This window comes from Ctenopharyngodon idella, chromosome 9, assembly GCF_019924925.1.
Source record: "Ctenopharyngodon idella isolate HZGC_01 chromosome 9, HZGC01, whole genome shotgun sequence".
Lineage (NCBI taxonomy): Eukaryota > Metazoa > Chordata > Actinopteri > Cypriniformes > Xenocyprididae > Ctenopharyngodon > Ctenopharyngodon idella.
In genome coordinates, this window is record NC_067228.1 from 8,874,273 (window position 1) to 8,898,640 (window position 24,368).

Genomic DNA, 24,368 nt, shown 5'->3' on the forward strand with positions numbered 1-24,368 from the left:
TTGTGGTTATAAAGTAATCAATTGAAACTATTTGCAAATAATATTTTTTTAAATACTCTATATTCACTCTTATTTGTATGCCTAATATGTCAAAAACGCAAAATGTTTCTTGTCTCGTCACAATAATAATATCATATTAATCAAATAATAGCATATTTTCAATTAAAAATGGCAAAATTTCATAAAAATGTTTGCATCACTGGATATTACTGTCGCTGAATATTTCAATCATAAAACAGTCGCCAAATATTAAATGTTTAGCTAGCCTACTTGCTCGCCGCATACTCTTTCACTGCTAAAACGAGAGCGTCACATTGGAACTCGCACTTGTCTTCTGTGAACAACAAGCCCACGTCTTCTTTGATTTGATTGGCCAGCTCACTCATTCTGATAGTGATAAGCGCTGTTAGACCGCTGAGGCAGACCAGCCTAAAAATGTAACTTAAAACTTTTTTTTTTTTTTTTTCATCCTAACAACAAACAGAGTGGTGCATAATGGAGTACAGCAGAGCAGCATCAATAATATCAAATATTGTGGGGGGCCATTTGGCCATTTTTAATTATTGAGGTGGGGGGGACTTGGGGGCACTATGGTTACTTGAATATCTTGGTTGGGTAATACAACACCAGCAACCAGGGATATGGTCAGTAGCTTAATTCGTTGTTTGTTTGTTTGTTTGTTTTTTCTTTTTTCATTCTGTGTTGTAGACAATGGAGTCTGTTTGGGAGTCAGTGAACATCCTGAAAAAATCCTTATGCAGCTTCTCCATGACTGCCATCAACACATCAGCTGGTACCCAGGATTTCTTCACACAAGGCTTGATAAACTTCTGCAGCTCTAATGACACAGTACTAGAAGCGTCCTTACTAACCCTGAACCAGGTGGGGTCAGACCTCCCACACTATTCATAATCTTTCACTCACATTATGCCCACGAATGTCAAATGAAAGAGTCATTAAATGAATCATTAGACATCATCATGGCTTTTATGTTTATCTGATTTACTTGTGTGGGTCACCAGGTACTGACAGAAATGCTGCTCAGTAACCCGGCAGAAGTGTTTGAATTGATTGGAGGGACTGTGGTGGTTCTAGATAGTCTTCAACAGGAGCCGTCAGTGTGGGACTTCATGCTTGGCCTGCCTGATCCTTTCCTGAAGCTCACAGCTGAAGAGAAACTAAAATCTGGGGCAGGGGAATTGGAGAATCTTAAGAAGTGAGTTTTGAGGAAATTAGTGTTCGAATAAAATTCACATCGCACATAAGTTCATTCAAAGGTTTGGGGTTAGTAAGACTCTTTTTTTGAAAGAAATTAATACTTTTATTCAGCAAGGAGAACTTTCTATTCACCAGATAATCCTGAAACAAAAATTCACAACTGTTTTCAACATTGATAATAATAAGAAATGTTTCTTGATAATCAAATCAGCATATTAGAAGGATCAATCAGAATGCGACACTGAAGACACTTTTCTGTATTTTTGATCATATAAATGCAGCTTTGGTGAGCATAAGGGACTTTTTTCAGAAACATTTAACACTCTTACCAACCCCAAACTTTTAAACAATTGTGTAAATTAAGACTTGCTGTCATTTTGCAAGCAATAAAATGTTAGTTCAGACACTATATGATATTAAACACTTTACATTATCAATGCCACACGTGAGAGTAAATGAGTGAATTCAGACATAGTTGTGTATGTTTTGAAGTTGCCTGTATATACAAGGCCAAAGTTCAGCCATTTTAGTGACGATTTTCTTCTTGCGCATGTATCTACATTGATACGTAGGTGCTCTGCTTGGATTTTGAAATTCAGTCTGATGTGTATATCCACAACACTGCACGTTCCCATTATGTGCATCTTATGTGCATGTAATGTTTGTTGTTTTGACTTGATTCAAAGAATCTCAGCCTCTCTTTACTTGTTTTCATTTAGTGCCTTGACATTCCTCCAGAAGACTTTCCCACAGGCCAACATCTCTACTGCGGTCACAGACCCAGTCATCAATAAAGGCATTGGCTTTCTCAACTACATGGGTGCTTGGCAAGGGAGAGGTATGTTGAAGATGTTTTTTTTTTTTTCATAAGGGTAAGGATAAACAGAAAAGGTTGTTAAACAGAACATTGCTAGTTTGAACCATTGCAAGATTACTACCATTGTGTCATTGAGTAAGGTACGTAACCCAAGGTTGCTGGCTGCCATTCCTTACTATCTTGGGGGAAATGTTGATTATTATGGTATTTAGAGACCAATGGCCTATTGTCAAAACCTGTTTGGACTGCTTGTTCTATGTGCTTCACACCCTGTCTTAAATAAAGGTGAACATCCTACTTGGCATTGTGAAAAATTATCACATCACAATTATGGTTGTCATAGAAGAAAACCCAAGTGGACCTTTTAATGGATTTTATTATTTTGAGAGCTTATTATTTTGATCCTTGTTTAATATGCACAGATATGCATATGAGAGCCATTTATAGGTTGATATCAACCAATAGTATGAGTTTGTTTTCTTTCTTTTTCTTCTTCCTCTTCTTTTTTTTTTTTTTTACAAATCTTTTACAAAGACTCTTGTGTTTGAACCAGCATATTCCCCAAAATGTGGATTAACGTTCAACTTCCTAGTGCTTTAGAAAGCTGTCTGCCTGTATGCTCGCACAAGAACTCTCATGTGTTAGTCAAAAGTGCTATCACATATTTCTCTTGTCTTATATAGATGCGTATTTCAAACTGAGTGATGTTATGAGCCCAAGCAGCATTGATGTATTCAGCTCAGACGTAAAGGACCTTATCAACCAAATCCAGATTCCTCTTGACAAGGTAGGCCTCTCTTGGTTTCTCAATGCAGGTTCTTTGTTCAAAATATGAGTGTTTATTCAACTATGGGCATAGATCCTTGTGGACTTTTAAAAAAATAAATTCCTATAGAACACTTTTTCACACTCTTACTAATGTTTAATTTGTCCACTAACACAAATTACAATTGGAAATAACAATTTTAAACATTTTTTGGAATAAAAATAACTCCTTTGTCTTGGTAAGGCTAATTTCTTAGTTAGCATTTTATATTCATTAAATATAAAACATTTTTTCCACACTGTATTCTTATATTGAAAAATAATGCACAGAAACTACTGTTGCACAATGCAAATATTCTGTTCACAAGTGATATTTACCTTGATTTCAGTAGTTTGGTTTTAGCATGTTGCTAATTTAACAACAACTTGATACTCTAACATGAAACTTGATTCATACATTTAGTTATTGTGTGACTTTTTAGTATTTATTCTCAACATTTCATGGATTTTTCACTTTTTTATTTTATTTATTTAAATTTGTTTAGTTTGTGGTTAACATGTTGTTAGACTAGCAACAGCATGATACTCTAAAGGTGCTGTCATATTAGCAAAATTTCTGCAAAATTTTGCATGCAGAAAAGGTCTTTTGTTCAATGTCAATAAGTAGTGACTTATGAAGCACAGCTAACACAGAAGTAACTTTCAAACCAAGCAGCTTTCTGTTGGTCAACGCAGGCAAATTCGAGCGATCCAACTTAAACCTTTTGCGAAATCTTTTGCCCTCACGAGAAATTTCCTATTGCATGGATTCCAATTCACCAAACAACAGTAAATGAGACCTCACCTTAACTTGAAACTGTTTTAATCCATACATTTAGGTATTTTATGACTTTATACACTAATTGTAATTATTCTGATTTCATTATGCTTTTTTCACTAAGTATGTCGCATTGCATTAATGGGTGTACCTGCTTTACGAAGGATAAATAAAATGCTGCCTTGGAATTTGTACAAAAGAAAGCTAAGTAAATATACTGTATGCTGTCTATTTTTGGAACATCTTTCACGTTGGGAGGATGCTTACAATTCCCTCATGTTGGCTAGGTTTCGGGAGAGACCAACTGTTTTACTTTGTTTGAAGATTAAGAGTTTATATAAACACACAAAAATAACTACACAATCATTCACACTCACACATATTTTGACCTTCTCAGATTTCAGTGCTGTTCAACGAGGAAGACTTTCGCACCTTTTTGTGTGACCATAACATCACAGCCTCCTATTGTTGGAGTTGGGAAGTGGGCCAGATATTTCAAGAGATAAATACATGGAAGGCTGTTGAACAGGTAAATTTATTTACTAACGTTTGCTTTTCTATTTTTAGAAATCAGCCATTTTAAAATTACACTTCCTTCTTGGACTTTACTAACCTGTTGTAGGGTGAGAAATTCTTAATTGTGGTTCCTCCTCCTTACCTGCTATCTTGTGGGAAAACACACAAACATCAGCTGCGCATTGTTACCTAGGAAACCAGCTCAGTCTAAACACAAAACAGCACGCTAGCCGCGCTGAGACTGATTGCATAAAAAGCATGTATATGGAGCAAGCCTCCAGGGAGCCCCAATTAGATATTCCCCCTCACCACAGACGGGACTCCACAACAATATCCAATCACCATGATTTTGCATTCAAAAGGCATGTGGCATGTTCATATGACAAATGTCATGCTGAGTTTTTAGTAGGACTGTCAATTATTCATGTTAATTTAGGGTGATTAAAAAAAATAATGCAGGCACGTTTTGATGCAAGTTGACGTACTTTTGTTGTCTGTTAACCGAATAAATTCCTGTAAAGTTGCTTGAACAATGTGTATTGTAAAAAGCACTATACAAATAAATATATTTGGAACAAACCCACTTGCATACATATTTTGCATTACATTTCAATTATGCATGATGTTTTAACATTGTAAATGACCAGACCAGTAACATTTTCATGTCTCATGCCTGCATGTGCTCCCCTCAGGTGCTTTTGTCCTGGAGTCAGACCTCTGCCTCAGCAGACCTAGTGTTCACTAAGGAGGTTTTCAGCAGCTTGCTGGGCCTAGTCTCTCCATCGAGCATGGATGCTGTTCTCAAAAACAGCAGGTCGCGTCGCAGCAGTGACGCCCAACCACAGAATCTGGGGGAACAATTGTATGTCAACCTAGAATACTTTGTGTGTTTTTAGATTGAGTTCGATGCAGTAGTGAAATGAGAAACTGATCTGTTTTTCTGTAACAAATAGTCGGTTTTACTTGAGGATCCATATTTCATGTGGGTGGGAGTCAAGTGATGACCCATCAAAGTATCTAACCAGTATTACTGTAGCTGTGGGTTGTATTTTTCTCTTACCTTACATAGTTTTGGTTGTTTTTTGAGGATGAGTGTATATTACGCAATCTGGTTATAGTGGCATCTGCCGGATCTGGTTTGGTGAAGTGACAGGTGACTTTGTGAATGACTTGAATACCATAGAACACCTAATTGGAGCTATTATTTAGAATTTTTAGCAAAATTTGATTTTAAAAACCTGATATGTTTTACCATATGTTTTTCAAAAATAGCAACAGAAGCTGGCATGGCATTAAAAAACAAACAAACAAACACGGTGCAGTTGCATGTTACTGCTCGTTTAACAAGAGAATTTATATCCTATAGGTACTTGTCATAAAAACAAATAAAAACGAAACCAGGTTCTTGTACACCTTTTGTTTATTTTGCACTATATATCGGCCACCATATCGGTATCGGCCGATATATATGTTCAATTTTAATGTTTTGTCATCGGGCCAATAAGAAAATTTGGCCAATATATTAAAGCCGATAAATAATGGATTATTTCCTTATTTCCTGATGGTTTTGAATTGCTTGAAATATGATTAGAGTCACTTCAAGAAGGAAAATACAGTTAAGTGCAACGTGCAGCGCAAGTCTATCATATAGGCTACATAAAATTATAATGAGAACATTATATTTGTGTGCGTGGGACATGGCTTTTAAATGGTTAAACTTTTGTTTTTGTAATCAGGCTCTCAAAAATTATATACAAATTTGGATTTAGATTTATCGGCCAATATATCGGTTATCGGCTTTCAAATATAAAAAATTATCGGTATCGGCCAAAAAGTTCTTATCTGTGCATCCCTAGTTTAATCTAAAATCCAACCTATTTATCATTCCCCCCCACCCTCTTACAGAATCTTCGGATTAAGCAATACAGCATTTGATTTTCTACAAGGGATGCCAGGCTGGGAATACATTCAGACTTTCATGATGGGTGGCCATTCATCCATGCAGGTGGCAAGGGTTGCAATGGAATCACAGCTGTGTATGTATCAGCATGCGCAGAGAATTATGCTATGCAAACAATTGCTATTCCAATGCTAACCACATACAGTAGTTGATCTGAATTATCACTGTCTGTTTCACAGCATTCATTAACGTGGTTCTGAGGGATGCCAAGTATGTACAGGAGGTCCTCCTTTCTCTAATGCAGAATGAGACATTTTCTAATGCCTGGGCTGACCATGGCATGGACTCTATTGTTCAAACAGTGGCTAAGGTGGGTAAAAAGTAAAAAAAAAAAAAAAAAAAAAAGACAGTGCATGTGGGCTTCATGTAGTTTGCATCAAGGACTTAATTTGCCACATTGGATGTCCTCTAATGTTTTCATACAGGTTCTAGAAGGTCACACTAGCTGCAGAGAACTTTCTGCTCCCTGGGATTGGATGTCAACATACAGCTCTATAAACCCTCAGTTGTGGGGCACTCTAGTTTGCTCTGGGAATGACACAAGTCTTGAGCAAATGCTGTTAACACCATTTTTGCCTGTAATCGAGAAGGTAAAGGGATGTGTTTTGAAGCGATTCGCAGACTTCAAGCTTTGTTACTATTTGACAAAAAATGGAAATGAATGATTATTACAGCCTAATCAAAATGTTTTCACAGGTCCAACAGTTGGTTGGTGTCGTGAATGGAACTGTAATGTACAATGTCACACCCTCCATTCTTATGGCAGAGTGGCACAGTCTATACACAACCTCCCTGCGGTATGGCTCTGCCCTCCAGAACTTGCAAACTGAGCTTAATGAGGAATATTTTGCAGCTTTGATCCCAGGGAACATTTCAGTTGGTTTGCCTCAGATTCTGTTGACCAGGTCAGAAACCTACTAATTGTTCAATTGCTACTATGTGATCAGGATGTTGCTTGTTAAGAATTACATCAAATAGTGAACCAAACTATTACAGTCCCCATAGAAACATGTTTCAGGGCATTTAAAATGTTTATTTGCATTTTAATTTCTCTTTAAACAGAGGTATTGAAACATTTGAGACCATGGGTTCCCTGCTAGAGCAGAACTCTCTGTGGCCCTCCATGGAACCATATTTCCATATGGCTTATTGGATTTTGACCTACCAACCAAATGCCACTGTATCACCAAACTGTAAGTGTTAAAAAATTATGAATCTGTGATAAATCAGTAGACTTTGTTCTTAATATTTGATTATGTTGTGGTATTTTATGATTTCACATAGTTATTGTTATTAATTTTATAACAATGAGTAATCTTTGTACAGCATTTATTAATCTATTTTTTAATCTGTTTTTTAAATCAGTTTTTATATATTTTTCTTAATGTAAATATACTTTATATAAGCTGTATAAATTAAAATTAATATATTATGAACAGACATGAAATAACAATGAACAATAGTATATTTATAAATTAACATTTAACATAGATTAATAAATGCTGTAAAATCATTGTATATTGTATAATTGTTCACGAGACCTAGTACATTAACTAATGCTAACAAATTCAACCTTATTTTAAAGTGTTGCTGATTTCATTAATATGACATAAATATAACTTTGACAATGTACTGCAAAGTGTTATAATTTCCAATTATCCTATCACTTTACATCATAGTGGAATTACTGAAGTTATTGCATGATTGTCATTTTATTTATTTCAACAAAATTATAATTAATATACACAAAATTATAAATAATATGCTGTGAATAATGCTCACCTTTTTGCAGGCACTCTTACTTCATTGGCTTTCACCTGTCAGACCAGCTTTACCTGGGAAACAGCTGTTCCACTGATTCATTCTTTGATCTCTGAAGTGATCTCTGAACCTGACAGCCTGCTAAAGTAATTTTGTATATATTTATCTTCAGTACTACTATGTGCATTCTTGATATTCAACATTTTTTTAGATTGCTTTGGGTGATACAACAAGTAAATATAGATGATTTCATTATAGACTGAATATTGATTTCTTCTGATTTTAGACCTATACAGGGAACAGTGGCTCTCCTCCAAAACAGTTACATGGCACTTTTGCAGCAAGTCCTTGTCAATAGCATACCTAGTCAACTGCTTGGCAGTGACATTTCACTACAAGACTTGTTGCTGAACCTCATTAAGACAGTTGAAAAAGAAATTCAGCTCCTCTCCAACATTGAGTCCACACAGCAGTTTGACACTCAACTCTCACTCAATTTGTTAAATGACATCATGGAGGCTCTTGGACTGGGGCAGTTAGAGAACCTGTTGTCAGGAGGATCCCAGACAACCATAGTGCACCCAGTGATCATGGACATTCTTCAGGTCTTGAACAACAGGTCCATCCAGATGTTAAACAGTGAGGAGGGTTTTGCAATTCTTCAGACAATTTTGAGCCAACTTGGAGCCATTTTGCCTCCAGAGCAGCAGTATCAGTTAGAAGCAGGCCTAAATAAGACTCATGCCCTCATTCGAGATCTGGAGATCTGTTCAGCTCTTGGCCAGGACTGTGTAGCTGATGTCCAGAATGTATTTGAATTTCTTGGTGCAATGCTTGCATTTGAAAATAACATCACCGTCCTAATAACACCTCTTCAGGGTAACATGACTCTCCCTGTTGTAGTTGATGTGCTCACTCTGTTCCTGCCATGGAACATGTCCTGGCCATCAGAAGACTCCATGGAAATTGTGAGGAAGGTTCAACATCTTCTCGAGCAGGCTTATGCATCTCATGTTTTCAACATCAGTCAAGGACTACAAGCCTCCAATCTCACAATTTTTGAATTAGCACACATCAATTCTACAATTCTTTATAGATGGTCACCGTCAATACTGCAGACTCTGAATATGGCCGTTAAAATCCCACAATGCTTGAACACTCAAACCACAGAATCTCTCCAATGGCATTCTGCCAGTGGAGAAGCCAAATGTGTCCTTCAGATCATTCAGAGTGCTTCTGCTTTACTTGAAGTAATACCAGTGGCAGAGAACACTCAGATGAGTCTTAAAGATTGGCTTAACATCACTGTGGTAGAGTATCAGAAACTAAGCAACATGTCTAGTTCCGGATCTGACCCACTTGCATTGACAGAAGAGGTGCTGATAACAACACTGTCAGCAATCAGACAGAACCTTCAGGGTCTCGGTGTAGAGAACATATCTAATATTACAAGTGAGCTAAACATTCTGGAAGACCTCTTAAAAAAGGTAATCAGAGAACCGTATCCATACCACACCATTAACTCAACATTGATGGCACAGGGGCATTATGCACAGAAGGTGTATGGAGATATCATACTGTGGTATCTAAACAAGCTTGGAAATGCCACCAGTGGCAGTATGTTTGCGGAGATTCTCAATCAACTGATACACATGGCAGAAATGCAGGTGGCACTTATCAATTCAGAGGCAGATATGGCAACACTGGTGATGAATCAGATCAAGAACTTCACCCATGTGCAGCTTCCTCTGGAAGGCAAAGATCTTGTACAAGTTGCCAATTCAGTTATGACTATGCTGCAAGATGAGCTGGAACTGATTAAAAGAAACCTTGAGCTTCAACAGGCATTCTTCCCAATGAACGTTAGTATTCCTGCTGAAATTGAAGCTCAGATCATGACCTACCTTAGCTTGACAAAGGAGTGGATCACTAACCCACAAGTGACAATGGCACTTGATGCAATTTTCCAGTGGGAAATTAGCTCTGTAGATATCACAACACCTGGGGTGGATCTTGAGAAGCTCCTCCAAGCCATTACTCCCCTAGTCCCTCCTAAAGAGAGAGAGTATCTCGCTGTTGTTGACCAGGTCTCTCAGGCAGTAAATTATGCTCTGCAGGTGGCTAGCACTGAAGGTGGTCTCCAAAATGAAAACTTCACCGAAGCCATCATCAGTGCTGTCAGAGTGGTTCTGGAGAGTATGTATAATGAGACTGGAGCTCTGCCTCGGGAGGTGGTTGAAAATATTCTTAGTGCTTTTAACGGTTCCCTTCAGCTGATCCTGAACACCAATATGAGCTATGCTCAAGCTAACAACCTCACACAGGAGACTCTCCAGATGGTAGAAGGAGTGATTCATGCACTTTTGCCGGCAGAGGCAGCTGAGGTGTTGGTTCCCGTCACAAACAGCATTCTCACCTATTTGCAGACTATCTCCCAACCTAGTGGACCTGACAAATGGAATGAAGTGTAAGTCAAAGACTGTATTACTTCCAAATTATTGTTTATCTGTTATTTAATTATTTATTTGAATGAAGTGACTTTCTTTTCGATTGACTATGTATGTATGAAGAAATAGGAAGATTCCATAACAGACTTGATGATTTTTTTTTCAGCATTATCAATGTGATGAAAGAATTTCAGAATTTCTTGCCATCAAACAACACAGCCCAGCCTATTGTATCCATGTTGATGAAGGTCTCAGAATTCATTCTGAGCTCAAATGAAGGCAATTTGACAAAGGACTGGATCATTAACCAACAACTGACAATGGCACTTGCCAGAATCTTCCAGGGAAATGTTAGTTCTGCAGATCTCACAACAACTGGGGTCGATCTTGATCAGCTTTTGCAAGCCATGGCCCCATTACTCTCCCCGGAGGAAAGAGCCTTCCTTTCTGTCGCCGAGCAGGTGTCTCAGACAATAACCTACGCTCTGCAGGTGGCCAGCACTGGTGGTGGTCTCCAAAGTGAAAACTTTACAGAAGCCATCAATAGCGTTGTCAGAGTGGTTCTGGAGAGTATTTCTAATGAGACTGGTGCTCTACCTCAGGATGTGGTTGACAGAATTTCTGGTGCTCTTAATGGTTTACTTCATCTGATCCTAAACCCCAATATGAGTTACACTCAACTTGGCAGCCTCACACAGGAGACTATCCAGATGGTAGAGGGGGCAATTCATGCCCTTTTACCAGCAGAGGCAGCGGAGGTGTTGGTTCCCATTAAAAACATCACTTTAACCTATCTGAATAACATCTCCCAACCTGCTGGATTTGATCAATGGAATGAACTGTAAGTGTAGAGACTATACATTTGTTGCATATTGTTCTTTTTCTCTGTTTCACTCTCGCTTTCTAATTACATTTGTATATGTGTACTTTATGCATATCTGGAGGAGAGATGACAGTTGTATGGATTTTCTTTTTCAGCATTACAAATGTGATGACAGAACTCCAGAATTCCCTGCCATCTAACAACACAGCTCAGCCCATCATATCAATGATAATAAAAGTCACAGAAATCCTTCTGAGCTCAAATGAAGGCAACCTGACAAAGGACTGGATCATTAACCAACAACTGACAATGGCATTTGCCAGAATCTCCCAGGGGAATGTTAGTTCTGTAAATCTCGCAACAACTGGGGTGGATCTTGACCAGCTTTTGCAAGCCATTGCCCCCCTACTCTCCCCTGAGAACAGAGCCTTCCTTTCTGTCGCCGAGCAGGTGTCTCAGACAATTACCTACGCTCTGCAGGTGGCCAGCACTGAAGGTGGTCTCAAAAGTGAAAACTTTACAGAAGCCATCATCAGTGCTGTCAGAGTGTTTCTGGAGAGTATGTCTAATGAGACTGGAGCTCTACCTCAGGATGTGGTTGACAATATCCTTGGTGCTTTTAATGGTTCACTTCAGCTGATCCTGAACCCCAATATGAGTTATGCTCAACTTGGCAACCTCACACAGGAGACTATCCAGATGGTAGAAGGAGCGATTCATGCCCTTTTACCAGCAGAGGCAGCTGAGGTGTTGGGTCCCATCAAAAACAGCATTTTAACCTATCTGAATAACATCTCCCAACCTGCTGGATTTGATCAGTGGAATGAACTGTAAGTGTAGAGACTATGTATTTGTTGGATATTGTTCTTTCTCACTTTTTCGCTCTTATTTTCTTTTTACATTTGTGTATACAATATGTACGTTATGTATATTTGGAAGAGAGATGACAATTGTACTGGTGTTCTTTTTCTTTTTCAGCATCATAAATGTGATGACAGAACTTCAGAATTCCCTGCCATCTAACAACACAGCTCAGCCCATCATATCAATGATAATCAATGCCACAGAAATCTTTCTGAGCTCAAATGAAGGCAACTTGACAAAGGACTGGATCATTAACCAACAACTGACAATGGCACTTGCCACAATCTTCCAGGGGAATGTTAGTTCTGTAGATCTCGCAACAACTGAGGTGGATCTTAACCAGCTTTTGCAAGCCATTGCCCCCCTACTCTCCCCGGAGGAAAGAGCCTTCCTTTCTGTCGCCGAGCAGGTGTCTCAGACAATAACCTACGCTCTGCAGGTGGCCAGCACTGATGGTGGTCTCCAAAGTGAAAACTTCACAGAAGCCGTCATCAGTGCTGTGAGAGTGGTTCTGGAGAGTATGTCTAATGAGACTGGAGCTCTACCTCAGGATGTGGTTGACAATATCCTTGGTGCTTTTAACGGTTCCCTACAGCTGATCCTGAACCCCAATATGAGTTATGCTCAACTTGACAGCCTCACACAGGAGACTATCCAAATAGTAGCCGAAGCAATTCATGCCCTTTTACCAGCGGAGGCAACTGAGGTGTTGGTTCCCATTAAAAACATAATTTTAACCTATCTGAATAACATCTCCCAACCTGCTGGATTTGATCAATGGAATGAACTGTAAGTGCAGAGACTATATATTTGTTGCATATTTTTCTAGGTCTCAGTTTTACTGTCACTTTCTAATTATGTTTGTATATATGTACCTGTATGTATATTTGGAGGAAAGATGACAATTGTACTTGCATTCTTTTTCTTTTTCAGCATTATAAACATGATAACAGAACTCCAGAATTCCCTGCCATCTAACAACACAGCTCAGCCCATCATATCAATGATAATAAAAGTCACAGAAATACTTCTGAGCCCAAATGAAGGCAACCTGACAAAGGACTGGATCATTAACCAACAACTGACAATGGCACTTGCTGCAATCTTCCAGGGGAATGTTAGTTCTGTAGATCTTGGAACAGCCGGTGTAGATCTTAACCAACTTTTGCTAGCCATGTCCCCCTTACTCTCCCCGGAGGAAAAAGTCATAATTTCTGTCACTGAACAGGTGTCTCAGAGAGTAAACTATGCTCTACAGGTGGCTAGCACTGAAGGTGGTCTCCAAAGTGAAAACTTCACAGAAGCCGTCATCAGTGCTGTGAAAGTGTTTCTGGAGAGTATGTCTAATGAGACTGGAGCTCTACCTCAGGATGTGGTTGACAATATTCTTGGTGCTCTTAATGGTTCACTTCAGATGATCCTGAACCCCAATATTAACTACAATCAAGCTAGCAACCTTACACAGGAAACTATCCAGATGCTAGAGGGAGCTATTCATGCCCTTTTGCCAGAAGAGGCAGCTAAAGTGTTGGTTCCCATCACAAGTGGTATTCTAACTTATTTGAAGACCATCTCAGAACCTGGTGGACCTGACAAATGGAATGAAGTGTAAGTGAAGACAATATATTTCTTCCAAATCATTCTGGCTCTCTCTGTCTTTCAATATGTGTAAGGGTGTACTCACACTAGGCGATCTGAACCATGCTGGTGCATGTTTGACACCCAAAGTCTGGTTCATTTGACTAGTGTGATCGCTAACTGTGCCGGAGCACGTAACAGCTATTACTCTTGTGTACCTACGCTACTTTCATCATTATGACAACAAACATCTTCTTTTACTACTTGGATAGTACACTTTTCAATTAGTTTGAGTATATTTAGGTTTATAACGGGTCTGGTTCTCACCTTATTCATGAGCTTGAATTGTAGTTTGCGAGTAAAGCTGCAAATTCCTCCATCAATGTCAGTTGCCTCCATCATAATCTTCTGATACGTGCAGTACAATTAAGTGCATAAGTGATAAATCTATTAGACAGTCTGTTAGCCAAAGTGCTTTTCTTCCTGTTTTCTCGAAACAAAAAGTTCCAACCGTGCCTTGTGTGAGTATGCTCTGAAGTACAGTACTTCTCAGCCTTTGTAGCTCCAAGAGCCACCTACAAGTTATAATTTTCTTTCTCTTGCACTTGGTAATTGTTAAAGGAATAGTTCACTCAAAAAGCAAATTCTGTCATCATTTACTCAACCACATGTCATTCCAAACCCATAAGACTTGCTTTCTTCTGCAGAATCTTTTGATAAGGTAATCAAAATCCATTTGGGGGAACTCAGTACAATGGCATTATATTGTGACTCACTTTTTAACAGTAAAATTGTAGCAGGCACCATTGTTCTTCTGTGCGCTTTGCACTTCACATTAGGGCTGCATCCAAAATCACATACTCTGATTAAGTACTTCTTTTGAATAAGTAATTACTTTGTGACTGCTAAAAAAGTATGTTCTATATAGTATAAATGTGTGTAGTGTAATCCAGACGTTCTACATTCGTCATGTTGTCATTGTCATGAGACCTACCAGCATCTGTTGTGTGACTTTACTGCCATTCATGAATCCTCATATTTTTGTAATAGCTATTAGTGTGAAGCAATAAAAATAGATTTTTACAAAAAGGTACTTTTAGGCCAGAAAAATATTGGTTTTGTAGTTGTGAATGTTTTTACTGTTTCACTTAAATAGCCTATAATATAAATAGTCTATAATTAATTTTAAATACTGATTTGTTGTGGAAATTTGATTTTTCTTCTCAGATCTCTTATGAAAGAGTCATGAGAAACTTGACAGTGTTCTTTTTCTTTTTCAGAGTTATAAATGTCTTGAAAGAACTTCAGGTTTCCTGGCAATCAAACAACACTGCTCAGCCCATCATATCTATGTTGCTAAACCTCATGGAATTTGTTGTGAGCTCAAATGAAGGCAACTTGACAAAGGACTGGATTATTAACCAACAATTAACAATGGCACTTGCAGGAATATTCCAGGGGAATGTCAGCACTGTAGATCTTGTAACAACTGGGAATGATCTTAATCAGCTTTTGGAAGCACTGGCCCCCTTGCTATCTCCTGAGGACAGAGCCTTCCTCTCTGTCACTGAAAAAGTGTCTCAGACACTAACCTATGCTCTACAGGTGGCCAGCACTGATGGCGGTCTCCAAAGTGAAAACTTTACAGAAGCCATCATCAGTGCTGTCAGAGTGTTTCTGGAGAGTATGTCTAATGAGACAGGAGCTCTACCTCAGGATGTGGTTGACAATATTCTCGGTGCAATTCATGGTTCACTTCAGCTGATCCTGAACCCTAACATGGACTACAGTAAAGCTAGCAACCTTACACAGGAGACTCTCCAGATGGTAGAAGGAGTGATTCATGCCCTTTTTCCAGCAGAGGTGGCTGAGGTGTTGGTTCCTATGAAAAACAGCATTTTAACCTATTTGCAGACCAGCTCTCAACCTTCTGGACCTGACAAATGGAATGAAGTGTAAGTGTAGACTATATTACTGCCAAAGTATTGTGTCTGTGTCTCTCTTTCACTCTTGTGTTCTTTAAATATGTATAGAGCAGTGATTCTTAGCCTTTGCATCTCCAAGGCCCCCTACTAGCTACAAATTGAATGAAGTGTAGAGAATATATCATTAGAAGGGAGATCTGTAAATACAGGTGCTGGTCATATAATTAGAATATCATCAAAAAGTTGATTTATTTTACTAATTCCATTCAAAAAGTGAAACTTGTATATTATATTCATTCATTACACACAGACTGATATATTTCAAATGTTTATTTCTTTTAATTTTGATGATTATAACTGACAACTAAGGAAAATCCCAAATTCTGTATCTCAGAAAATTAGAATATTGTGAAAAGGTTCAACTTTGAAGACACCTGGTGCCACACTCTATTCAGCTAATTAACTCAAAACACCTGCAAAGGCCTTTAAATGGTCTCTCAGTCTAGTTCTGTAGGCTACACAATCATGGGGAAGACTGCTGACTTGACAGTTGTCCAAAAGACGACCATTGACACCTTGCACAAGGAGGGCAAGACACAAAAGGTCATTGCAAAAGAGGCTGGCTGTTCACAGAGCTCTGTGTCCAAGCACATTAATAGAGAGGCGAAGGGAAGGAAAAGATGTGGTAGAAAAAAGTGTACAAGCAATAGGGATAACCGCACCCTGGAGAGGATTGTGAAACAAAACCCATTCAAAAATGTGGGGGAGATTCACAAAGAGTGGACTGCAGCTGGAGTCAGTGCTTCAAGAACCACTACGCACAGACGTATGCAAGACATGGGTTTCAGCTGTCGTGTCAAGCCACTCTTGAACAACAGACAGCGTCAGAAGCGTCTCGCCTGGGCTAAAGACAAAAAGGACTGGACTGCTGCTGAGTGGTCCAAAGTTATGTTCTCTGATGAAAGTAAATTTTGCATTTCCTTTGGAAATCAAGGTCCCAGAGTCTGGAGGAAGAGAGGAGAGGCACACAATCCACATTGCTTGAGGTCCAGTGTAAAGTTTCCACGGTCAGTGATGGTTTGGGGTGCCATGTCATCTGCTGGTGTTGGTCCACTGTGTTTTCTGAGGTCCAAGGTCAACGTAGCCGTATACCAGGAAGTTTTAGAGCACTTCATGCTTCCTGCTGCTGACCAACTTTATGGAGATGCAGATTTCATTTTCCAACAGGACTTGGCACCTGCACACAGTGCCAAAGCTACCAGTACCTGGTTTAAGGACCATGGTATCCCTGTTCTTAATTGGCCAGCAAACTCGCCTGACCTTAACCCCATAGAAAATCTATGGGGTATTGTGAAGAGGAAGATGCGATATGCCAGACCCAACAATGCAGAAGAGCTGAAGGCCACTATCAGAGCAACCTGGGCTCTAATAACACCTGAGCAGTGCCACAGACTGATCGACTCCATGCCACGCCACATTGCTGCATTAATTTAGGCAAAAGGAGCCCCAACTAAGTAATGAGTGCTGTACATGCTCATACTTTTCATGTTCATACTTTTCAGTTGGCCAAGATTTCTAAAAATACTTTCTTTGTATTGGTCATTAGTAATATTCTAATTTTCTGAGATACTGAATTTGGGATTTTCCTTAGTTGTCAGTTATAATCATCAAAATTAAAAGAAATAAACATTTGAAATATATCAGTCTGTGTGTAATGAATGAATATAATATACAAGTTTCACTTTTTGAATGTAATTAGTGAAATAAATCAACTTTTTGATGATATTCTAATTATATGACCAGCACCTGTATATAGTAGATCCATCCATCTATTCATATATACACTACCATTCAAAAGTTTTGGGTCAGTAATATTTTTTTAATAAATTAAAACTTTTATTCAGCAAGGATGGATTAAATTGATCAAAAGTGACAGTAAATACATTGATAATGGTAAAAAAGATTTCTGTTTCAAATAAATGCTGTTCTTTTGACTTTCTATTCATCAAAGGAACCTGAAAAAATGTATCATTGTTTCCACAAATATATTAAGCAGCACAATTGTTTTCAACATTGATAATAATAAGAAATGTGTCTTGAGCAGCACATCAGCATATTAGAATGATTTCTGAAGGATCACGTGACACTGAAGACAGGATTAATGATGCTGAAAATGTAACTCTACCATCACAGGAATAAATTACATTTTAAAATATATTAAAAAGAAAGCAGCTTTTTTTTTTACTGTGTTTTTACTGTGTTTTTTTTATCAAATAATGCTGTCTTCGTGAGCATAAGACTTCTTTTAAAAACATTAAAATATCATACTGACCCCAAACTTTTGAGCATATGCATTACGTGTATTTGTGTATGCATGTGTCATGAAAGTTAGTGATGTTTCTTTCTCATTTTCAGCATTGTAAATGTGATGAGAGAGCTTCAGAATTCCCTCCCATCTAACAGCACAGCTCAGCCCATCATATCTGTGATTCTTAAGGTCACAGAATATGTTCTAAACTCAAATGCAGGCAAGTTTACTGTGTGGTGTTTGATGGATTTCATTGGATGATTATTAGTGTGGGGCTGTGGGCATCATTCTTTTTTTATTCAATCAAGTTGTTATAGATATATGTACCATATATTTTTTGCAGGATATACAAACATGTGGGACAACTTAGGAAACTTCAGTCTTGGCAGCCTAAATGAAATAACGGAACAGGTAAATTGCTTTTATTTCTCGAAGGCCCGTTATTGACAGCTCCTTCACAGCCAACAGATCTTTTGACATGAAAATATCACCATATTGTGATGTTGATTTATTGCATAAATAAAAACACACAAACATAAATGTCATTTTATATTTGTATCAAACTTTTAACTTGATTTGTGGTGCCACAGCTTGCTGTCTTCCTTGGCTCTGTGTCACCGTTTGTGAATGAGTCCGCCCAGACTTTTACAGAATCTGTAGCCGTTCTGGTCCAGATCCTCTCTGGGAGTGCTGACCAGAAGACCTTTGACAAGTAAGGCTTGCATCCCACTTTTTGATTTTTAGTACAAAGCTTCTTTTACAATGTCAAGAGAGTCAGTGTGGCTCTGACAAAAATAAATGTTTTTCTCACACTGAAGAATCTGATTTGTTTACTTTGGATTTGGTCCAAATTTTTTTGTCCGCGCAAAGCCACTTATTGCATATGCTGATCTTTGATGTTTCTATGCGGGTTTTCTAATCTTAAATGACAAAAAAAATTATGAACGCGGAGGTAGAAATGTCAGAGGCAGTTGTTTAGTCTGTCACATCACAATTTCAGCATAAACGATCAGTAGGTGTGGCAGTTTTTACCAAAATTGAGTCTTCTAACAGGATTCCTATTAAATCAGCGGATGAAATACTGCCATATTGGTCAAGATGGAGAATATTCTTCATAATCTCAGAACATTAATATATTAAAAAGCACACATACATTTACATTTATGGATTTGGCAGACTTTTATCCAAACCAACTTACATTGCATTCAAGCTATTTTTTTTTACATTCTCTGGGAATCAAACCCATGAGCATACTTAATCACAGACTATATTAGAAAACAATTTTCATTGTCTCTCAGCTTTTGAGTGCTAATCTGACTGTGCTTGTTAAACAACAGGTTGGAGGAGATGCTGTCTGCTCTGTTTTCAAACTTCAGAGATACTCCTATGTGGGATTCATTGCCGTCTATTGTGTTCACAATTCAAGAAGCCATTGTCAACAGTACTCACAACATGCAGGCACAAACAGGTGAGAAAAGCATGCCTATAGTTGAATACATCTGCAAAAGAGTTGCAGGGTAGGTGCCCATGTTTACGAACAGATTCTTCCTTATCTGAAATGTATGCATCTATAATGCAAGTGCTTTCTTTTCTACAGAGCTCTTCTATGCTCTCCAGCAGCCATTGTCCAGCCTTTTGTCAGACATTTTCCATGTTATGAACACCAGCAATTTTACTGCTCAATCTTTTGTTGGTGGATTGCCGCAGGCCATTGGGTTGACTGTAGAAGCTGCTCTACAGGTTAGAACAACATTTCTATCTACTGATGTATTGGACTGTTAAGACACTTGTACAGAAGTTTCAGAGACATGCAGAATGTAAAGAATGCACGGTTTTCAGCATACAAAAGAGGGTTGGTGAACTGGAATTTCTATTTAATCTCACTTAAGCTTGGCAAGGAATGATTGACCTTCTCATTTATGACACGTACTGCATCAATAACAAAGTCATGTGCATGATACTGTGTTCTCAGATTCCTACAATGTGTTTGTTGCGGTTCCAGCTTAAAACAGTCCTTAGTGACAGTAGAAAGAAAGAATTATATAAGCATGACAAGTGTAAAATCAAAATGGAGAGTTCTATCTACGATCAGTTGTTATACAGTGGTTCCCCTTAAGGTGCCGTCCCACTAGCCAATTCAAATGACATGATTTTGATCTTGAATCCAACATTTTGGCTAAGACAACATTTTGTGAGTACTCTATTAGGTTCCTGATTAGAAGTGAGAGAAATGGCTCCCTATCATGCCAACTGAAACCACAAAGAAGGGGAATTTGAAAGGTTGGCTTAGAGCTAACAGATTAAGATCTCTTTTTATTAGTAAGAACACAATATCACAGTAATGTTCTATGTTTTTGATCAGGTGTTGAGGAGATAAGATCTTGCACAACCCATGTCATTATTAGTTAATTAGCTTGTTGTGTGTTTACAAACAGCTATAGGCACTATTAAGTAAATTTTTAGAAATGAATACAACATCCTTGGCCCAAAAGGCCCACTCAGTGTGCCAAGAAGTGTATTAATCACAGATAAACAGCCAGCCTACATTAGATGCTGCTTTTCATCCCTAGAGAGAATTTGGTTTCCTTTCACAATAGATGCTCAAATTCTGGCAGGAGTTATATATCCCTACTTTCCTGCTACTCGTTCAGTGAATGCTTTGTCTATTAGAGTATCAATGATCACGTCATTTGAATTCGCAAGGCATAAAACAAGATCGTGGAGGGGTCCCCCTCCCCTTCCCTTGGGCCCAATGTATGAATTAAGGTCAAAACATTTTGCCATCCTGACAAACTGAGAAAATGTGTTTATGTATGTATTTATGTATTTATTTAGCTGGTATATTTTTTATTTTGTTAAAAATGTGACAAGTCCCTGAAGAAAAGAATACTATGAAACTTTCCTTAATAAGATTTAATTTGCTTTATCCGACTGAGTTCTTCTGTGCTCTAAATCACTGACAAATCTTTTGATAGTTTGGCAGTCTCCATTCAGTTTTTGCAAAATATTAGTTGTTTTCGTGCCTTTTGCAAGACATTGCACCATTTCATGCTGTTCATCTTCAGAAAGATCTTTCTTCCTCCCCATATTGCATGAGAACTGTGACTTGCTTAGTAATGTGGAACAACCTATTTAAGTAGGGTTTCCATTACCTAAGAAGATCTGGAAAACTACTTAACAAACCTGTCTGAGATTGATACCAGTTATCTAAAAAGATTCAAGGAATAAATTAAAAAAAAAAAGTCTGAATGTTTATTGTACTGAAATCCTACTGATGTGTCACTTTTTTATATATATATATATATATATACATATACATATATATATATACAGGTGCTGGTCATATAATTAGAATATCATCAAAAAGTTGATTTATTTCTCTAATTCCATTTAAAAAGTGAAATTTGTATATTATATTCATTCATTACATACAGACTGATATATTTCAAAGTTTATTTCTTTTCATTTTGATGATTATAACTGACAACTAAGGAAAATCCCAAATTCAGTATCTCAGAAAATTAGAATATTACTTAAGACCAATACAAAGAAAGGATTTTTAGAAATCTTGGCCAACTGAAAAGTATGAACATGAAAAGTATGAGCATGTCCAGCACTCAATACTTAGTTGGGGCTCCTTTTGCCTGAATTACTGCAGCAATGCTGCGTTGCATGGAGTCGATCAGTCTGTGGCACTGCTCAGGTGTTATAAGAGCCCAGGTTGCTCTGATAGTGGCCTTCAGCCCTTCTGCATTGTTGGGTCTGGCATATCGCATCTTCCTCTTCACAAAACTCCTTAGATTTTCTATGGGGTTAAGGTCAGGCGAGTTTGCTGGCCAATTAAGAACAGGGATACAATGGTCCTTAAACCAGGTACTGGTAGCTTTGGCACTGTGTGCAGGTGCCAAGTCCTGTTGGAAAATGAAATCTGCATCTCCATAAAGTTGGTCAGCAGCAGGAAGCATGAAGTGCTCTAAAACTTCCTGGTATACGGCCTTGGACCTCAGAAAACACAGTGGACCAACACCAGCAGATGACATGGCACCCCAAACCATCACTGACTGTGGAAACTTTACACTGGACCTCAAGCAATGTGGATTGTGTGCCTCTCCTCTCTTCCTCCAGACTCTGGGACCCTGATTTCCAAAGGAAATGCAAATTTTACTTTCATCAGAGAACATAACTTTGGACCACTCAGCAGCAGTCCAGTCCTTTTTGTCTTTAGCCCAGGCGAGACGCTTCTGACGCTGTCTGTTGTTCAAGAGTGGCTTGACACAAGGAATGCGACAGCTGAAACCCATGTTTTGCATACGTCTGTGCGTAGTGGTTCTTGAAGCACTGACTTCAGCTGCAGTCCACTCTTTGTGAATCTCCCCCACATTTTTGAATGGGTTTTGTTTCACAATCCTCTCCAGGGTGCGGTTATCCCTATGGCTTGTACACTTTTTTTCTACCACATCTTTTCCTTCCCTTCGCCTCTCTATTAATGTGCTTGGACACAGAGCTCTGTGAACAGCCAGCCTCTTTTGCAATGACCTTTTGTGTCTTGCCCTCCTTGTGCAAGGTGTCAATGGTCATCTTTTGGACAACTGTCAAGTCAGCAGTCTTCCCCATGATTGTGTAGCCTACATAACTAGACTGAGAGACCATTTAAAGGCCTTTGCAGGTGTTTTGAGTTAATTAGCTGATTAGAGTGTGGCACCAGGTGTCTTCAATATTGAACCTTTTCACATTTGAAACATTTGAAATATATCAGTCTGTGTGTAATGAATGAATATAATATACAAGTTTCACTTTTTGAATGGAATTAGTGAAAAAATCTACTTTTTGATGATATTCTAATTATATGACCAGCACCTGTGTGTGTGTGTGTGTGTGTGTGTGTGTATATATATATATATATATATATATATATATATATTATACATTATACATTATACTACAGGTCAAAAGTTTTTGAATGGTAAGATTTTTTTTAATGTTTTAAAAAGTAGTCTCTTCTGCTCACCAAGGCATAATAATCCTGAAAAAAATTGTACACAACTGTTTTCAACATTGATAATATTAATAAATGTTTCTTGAGCAGCAAATCAGCATATTAGAATGATTTCTGAAGGATCATGTGACACTGAAGACTGGAGTAATGATGCTGAAAATTCAGCTTTGCAAACATAGACAGAAATAAATTGTATTTTAAAATATATTCAAATAGAAAACAGTTATTTTAAATTGTAAAAATGTGTGTGTATATATATCTATATATCGATATTATATATATATATATATATATATATATATATATATATATATATATATATATATATATATATATATATATATATATATATATATATATATATAATATATATTGTTGTGCTGTCTCTGTTAACATTTTGTCTTCAGTATTAAATACAAAATTGCTAAAAAAAAAAACAGAACCAAAAAAAGGTTCATTGTCATCCTGTATCTCTTGCAATCTCACTATTACACTGCAGTGTGTTAGCCTTCTCTGATAATTATTTTATTTCCAATGCTCACCCCTCAGGCTGGTTTGGGGGGTCAGAGCCTGAACTGCAGCTACGTGCAGCAGATATGGCAGGATGTCAAAGCTGTGACTGGAATAAGTGAAGACCGTGTCACTTTGTGGTGTAACATCAGCCTACTGCCAGTCATAGCATCCTTCAATAAGCCAGGAGTTGCAACTCCAGCCTTCAACATGACAGTAAGACAAGTTACATTTTTATGAACAATTTACAGTTTTTCTGTTAGTAGTTTGGTAATAGCAGTTATTTTTGATTGCTCTTTAATGCAACTGTCATATGTCACCACTAGATGGTAGTGTGCACTAAAGACTGATTTAGACTATGTCCCTCTATGTTTCTAAACAGGGAATGGAGATGAACCCTCTTTGGATAAACGTCACTGCAGGAATGATGGCCGGATCACTGGAGACCTTCTACGGGGTGATCCTGAACAATACCTTTGCTAGCATTCACCTAACTGAAGTCCTGTTGTATTACACATCAATGCTATCCAACCTCTCAGTGTCAGAATTAGCAAACCAGGCTGACTGGAATGCCCAGCTCTTCCAGATGCAGCTGCACCAAAGGTATTAATGCACTGGAGTTATTTTTACTGGAACATATATTCTCACCGTGATACATGACCTGAGTCATATTAAATGACAGAAAACAAATGGCAGTCTTATAACAGAGAAAGATCTTTTACAAAGATACACACTCTGTACTTCAGTGTGTATTGAGCTTTTCACCATTATTTTTCAAACTGTATAGCTTGAATAAATCGCAGACAACAAAAGCATGCAGCAATTCCACACGCACTCATACTCCCATTATACCTCGACATTATCATGAGCCCGATTATATTACCGCAATACCTCCTCAAATTTGCAGAGAGATTTGCAGTTATTACCCATAAGGACCAAGGGTTGGAATCATGCAAACAAACTAAGTAAGAGTAATTAAATTTGCATTAAGGTTGATTTATTCAGTTTGACTCCTTTGCTTCCAAACAGGTTTGAGCAGATAAAGTAGTTTCTATTATTTTGC

General features: G+C 38.0%; 1 protein-coding gene across 2 annotated transcripts in view; it reads left to right on the forward strand.

Moving 5' to 3' along the window:
• Nucleotides 1-24,368, forward strand: part of abca12 (ATP-binding cassette, sub-family A (ABC1), member 12) — an 82,414-nt gene that overhangs the window by 9,683 nt on the left and 48,363 nt on the right. For both annotated transcript variants that reach the window (XM_051906537.1, XM_051906538.1), the window contains 25 exons: nt 709-882; nt 1,023-1,216; nt 1,938-2,056; nt 2,719-2,822; nt 4,015-4,146; nt 4,826-4,995; nt 6,039-6,169; nt 6,273-6,403; nt 6,519-6,683; nt 6,790-6,998; nt 7,156-7,286; nt 7,886-8,000; nt 8,141-10,321; nt 10,468-11,142; nt 11,280-11,954; nt 12,103-12,777; nt 12,922-13,596; nt 14,847-15,521; nt 17,907-18,019; nt 18,143-18,210; nt 18,390-18,511; nt 19,137-19,267; nt 19,397-19,539; nt 23,345-23,521; nt 23,688-23,908. In XM_051906537.1, the coding sequence (XP_051762497.1) occupies nt 709-882; nt 1,023-1,216; nt 1,938-2,056; nt 2,719-2,822; nt 4,015-4,146; nt 4,826-4,995; nt 6,039-6,169; nt 6,273-6,403; nt 6,519-6,683; nt 6,790-6,998; nt 7,156-7,286; nt 7,886-8,000; nt 8,141-10,321; nt 10,468-11,142; nt 11,280-11,954; nt 12,103-12,777; nt 12,922-13,596; nt 14,847-15,521; nt 17,907-18,019; nt 18,143-18,210; nt 18,390-18,511; nt 19,137-19,267; nt 19,397-19,539; nt 23,345-23,521; nt 23,688-23,908 (8,306 nt within the window). The remainder of the gene's footprint in view (nt 1-708; nt 883-1,022; nt 1,217-1,937; nt 2,057-2,718; nt 2,823-4,014; nt 4,147-4,825; nt 4,996-6,038; nt 6,170-6,272; nt 6,404-6,518; nt 6,684-6,789; nt 6,999-7,155; nt 7,287-7,885; nt 8,001-8,140; nt 10,322-10,467; nt 11,143-11,279; nt 11,955-12,102; nt 12,778-12,921; nt 13,597-14,846; nt 15,522-17,906; nt 18,020-18,142; nt 18,211-18,389; nt 18,512-19,136; nt 19,268-19,396; nt 19,540-23,344; nt 23,522-23,687; nt 23,909-24,368) is intronic.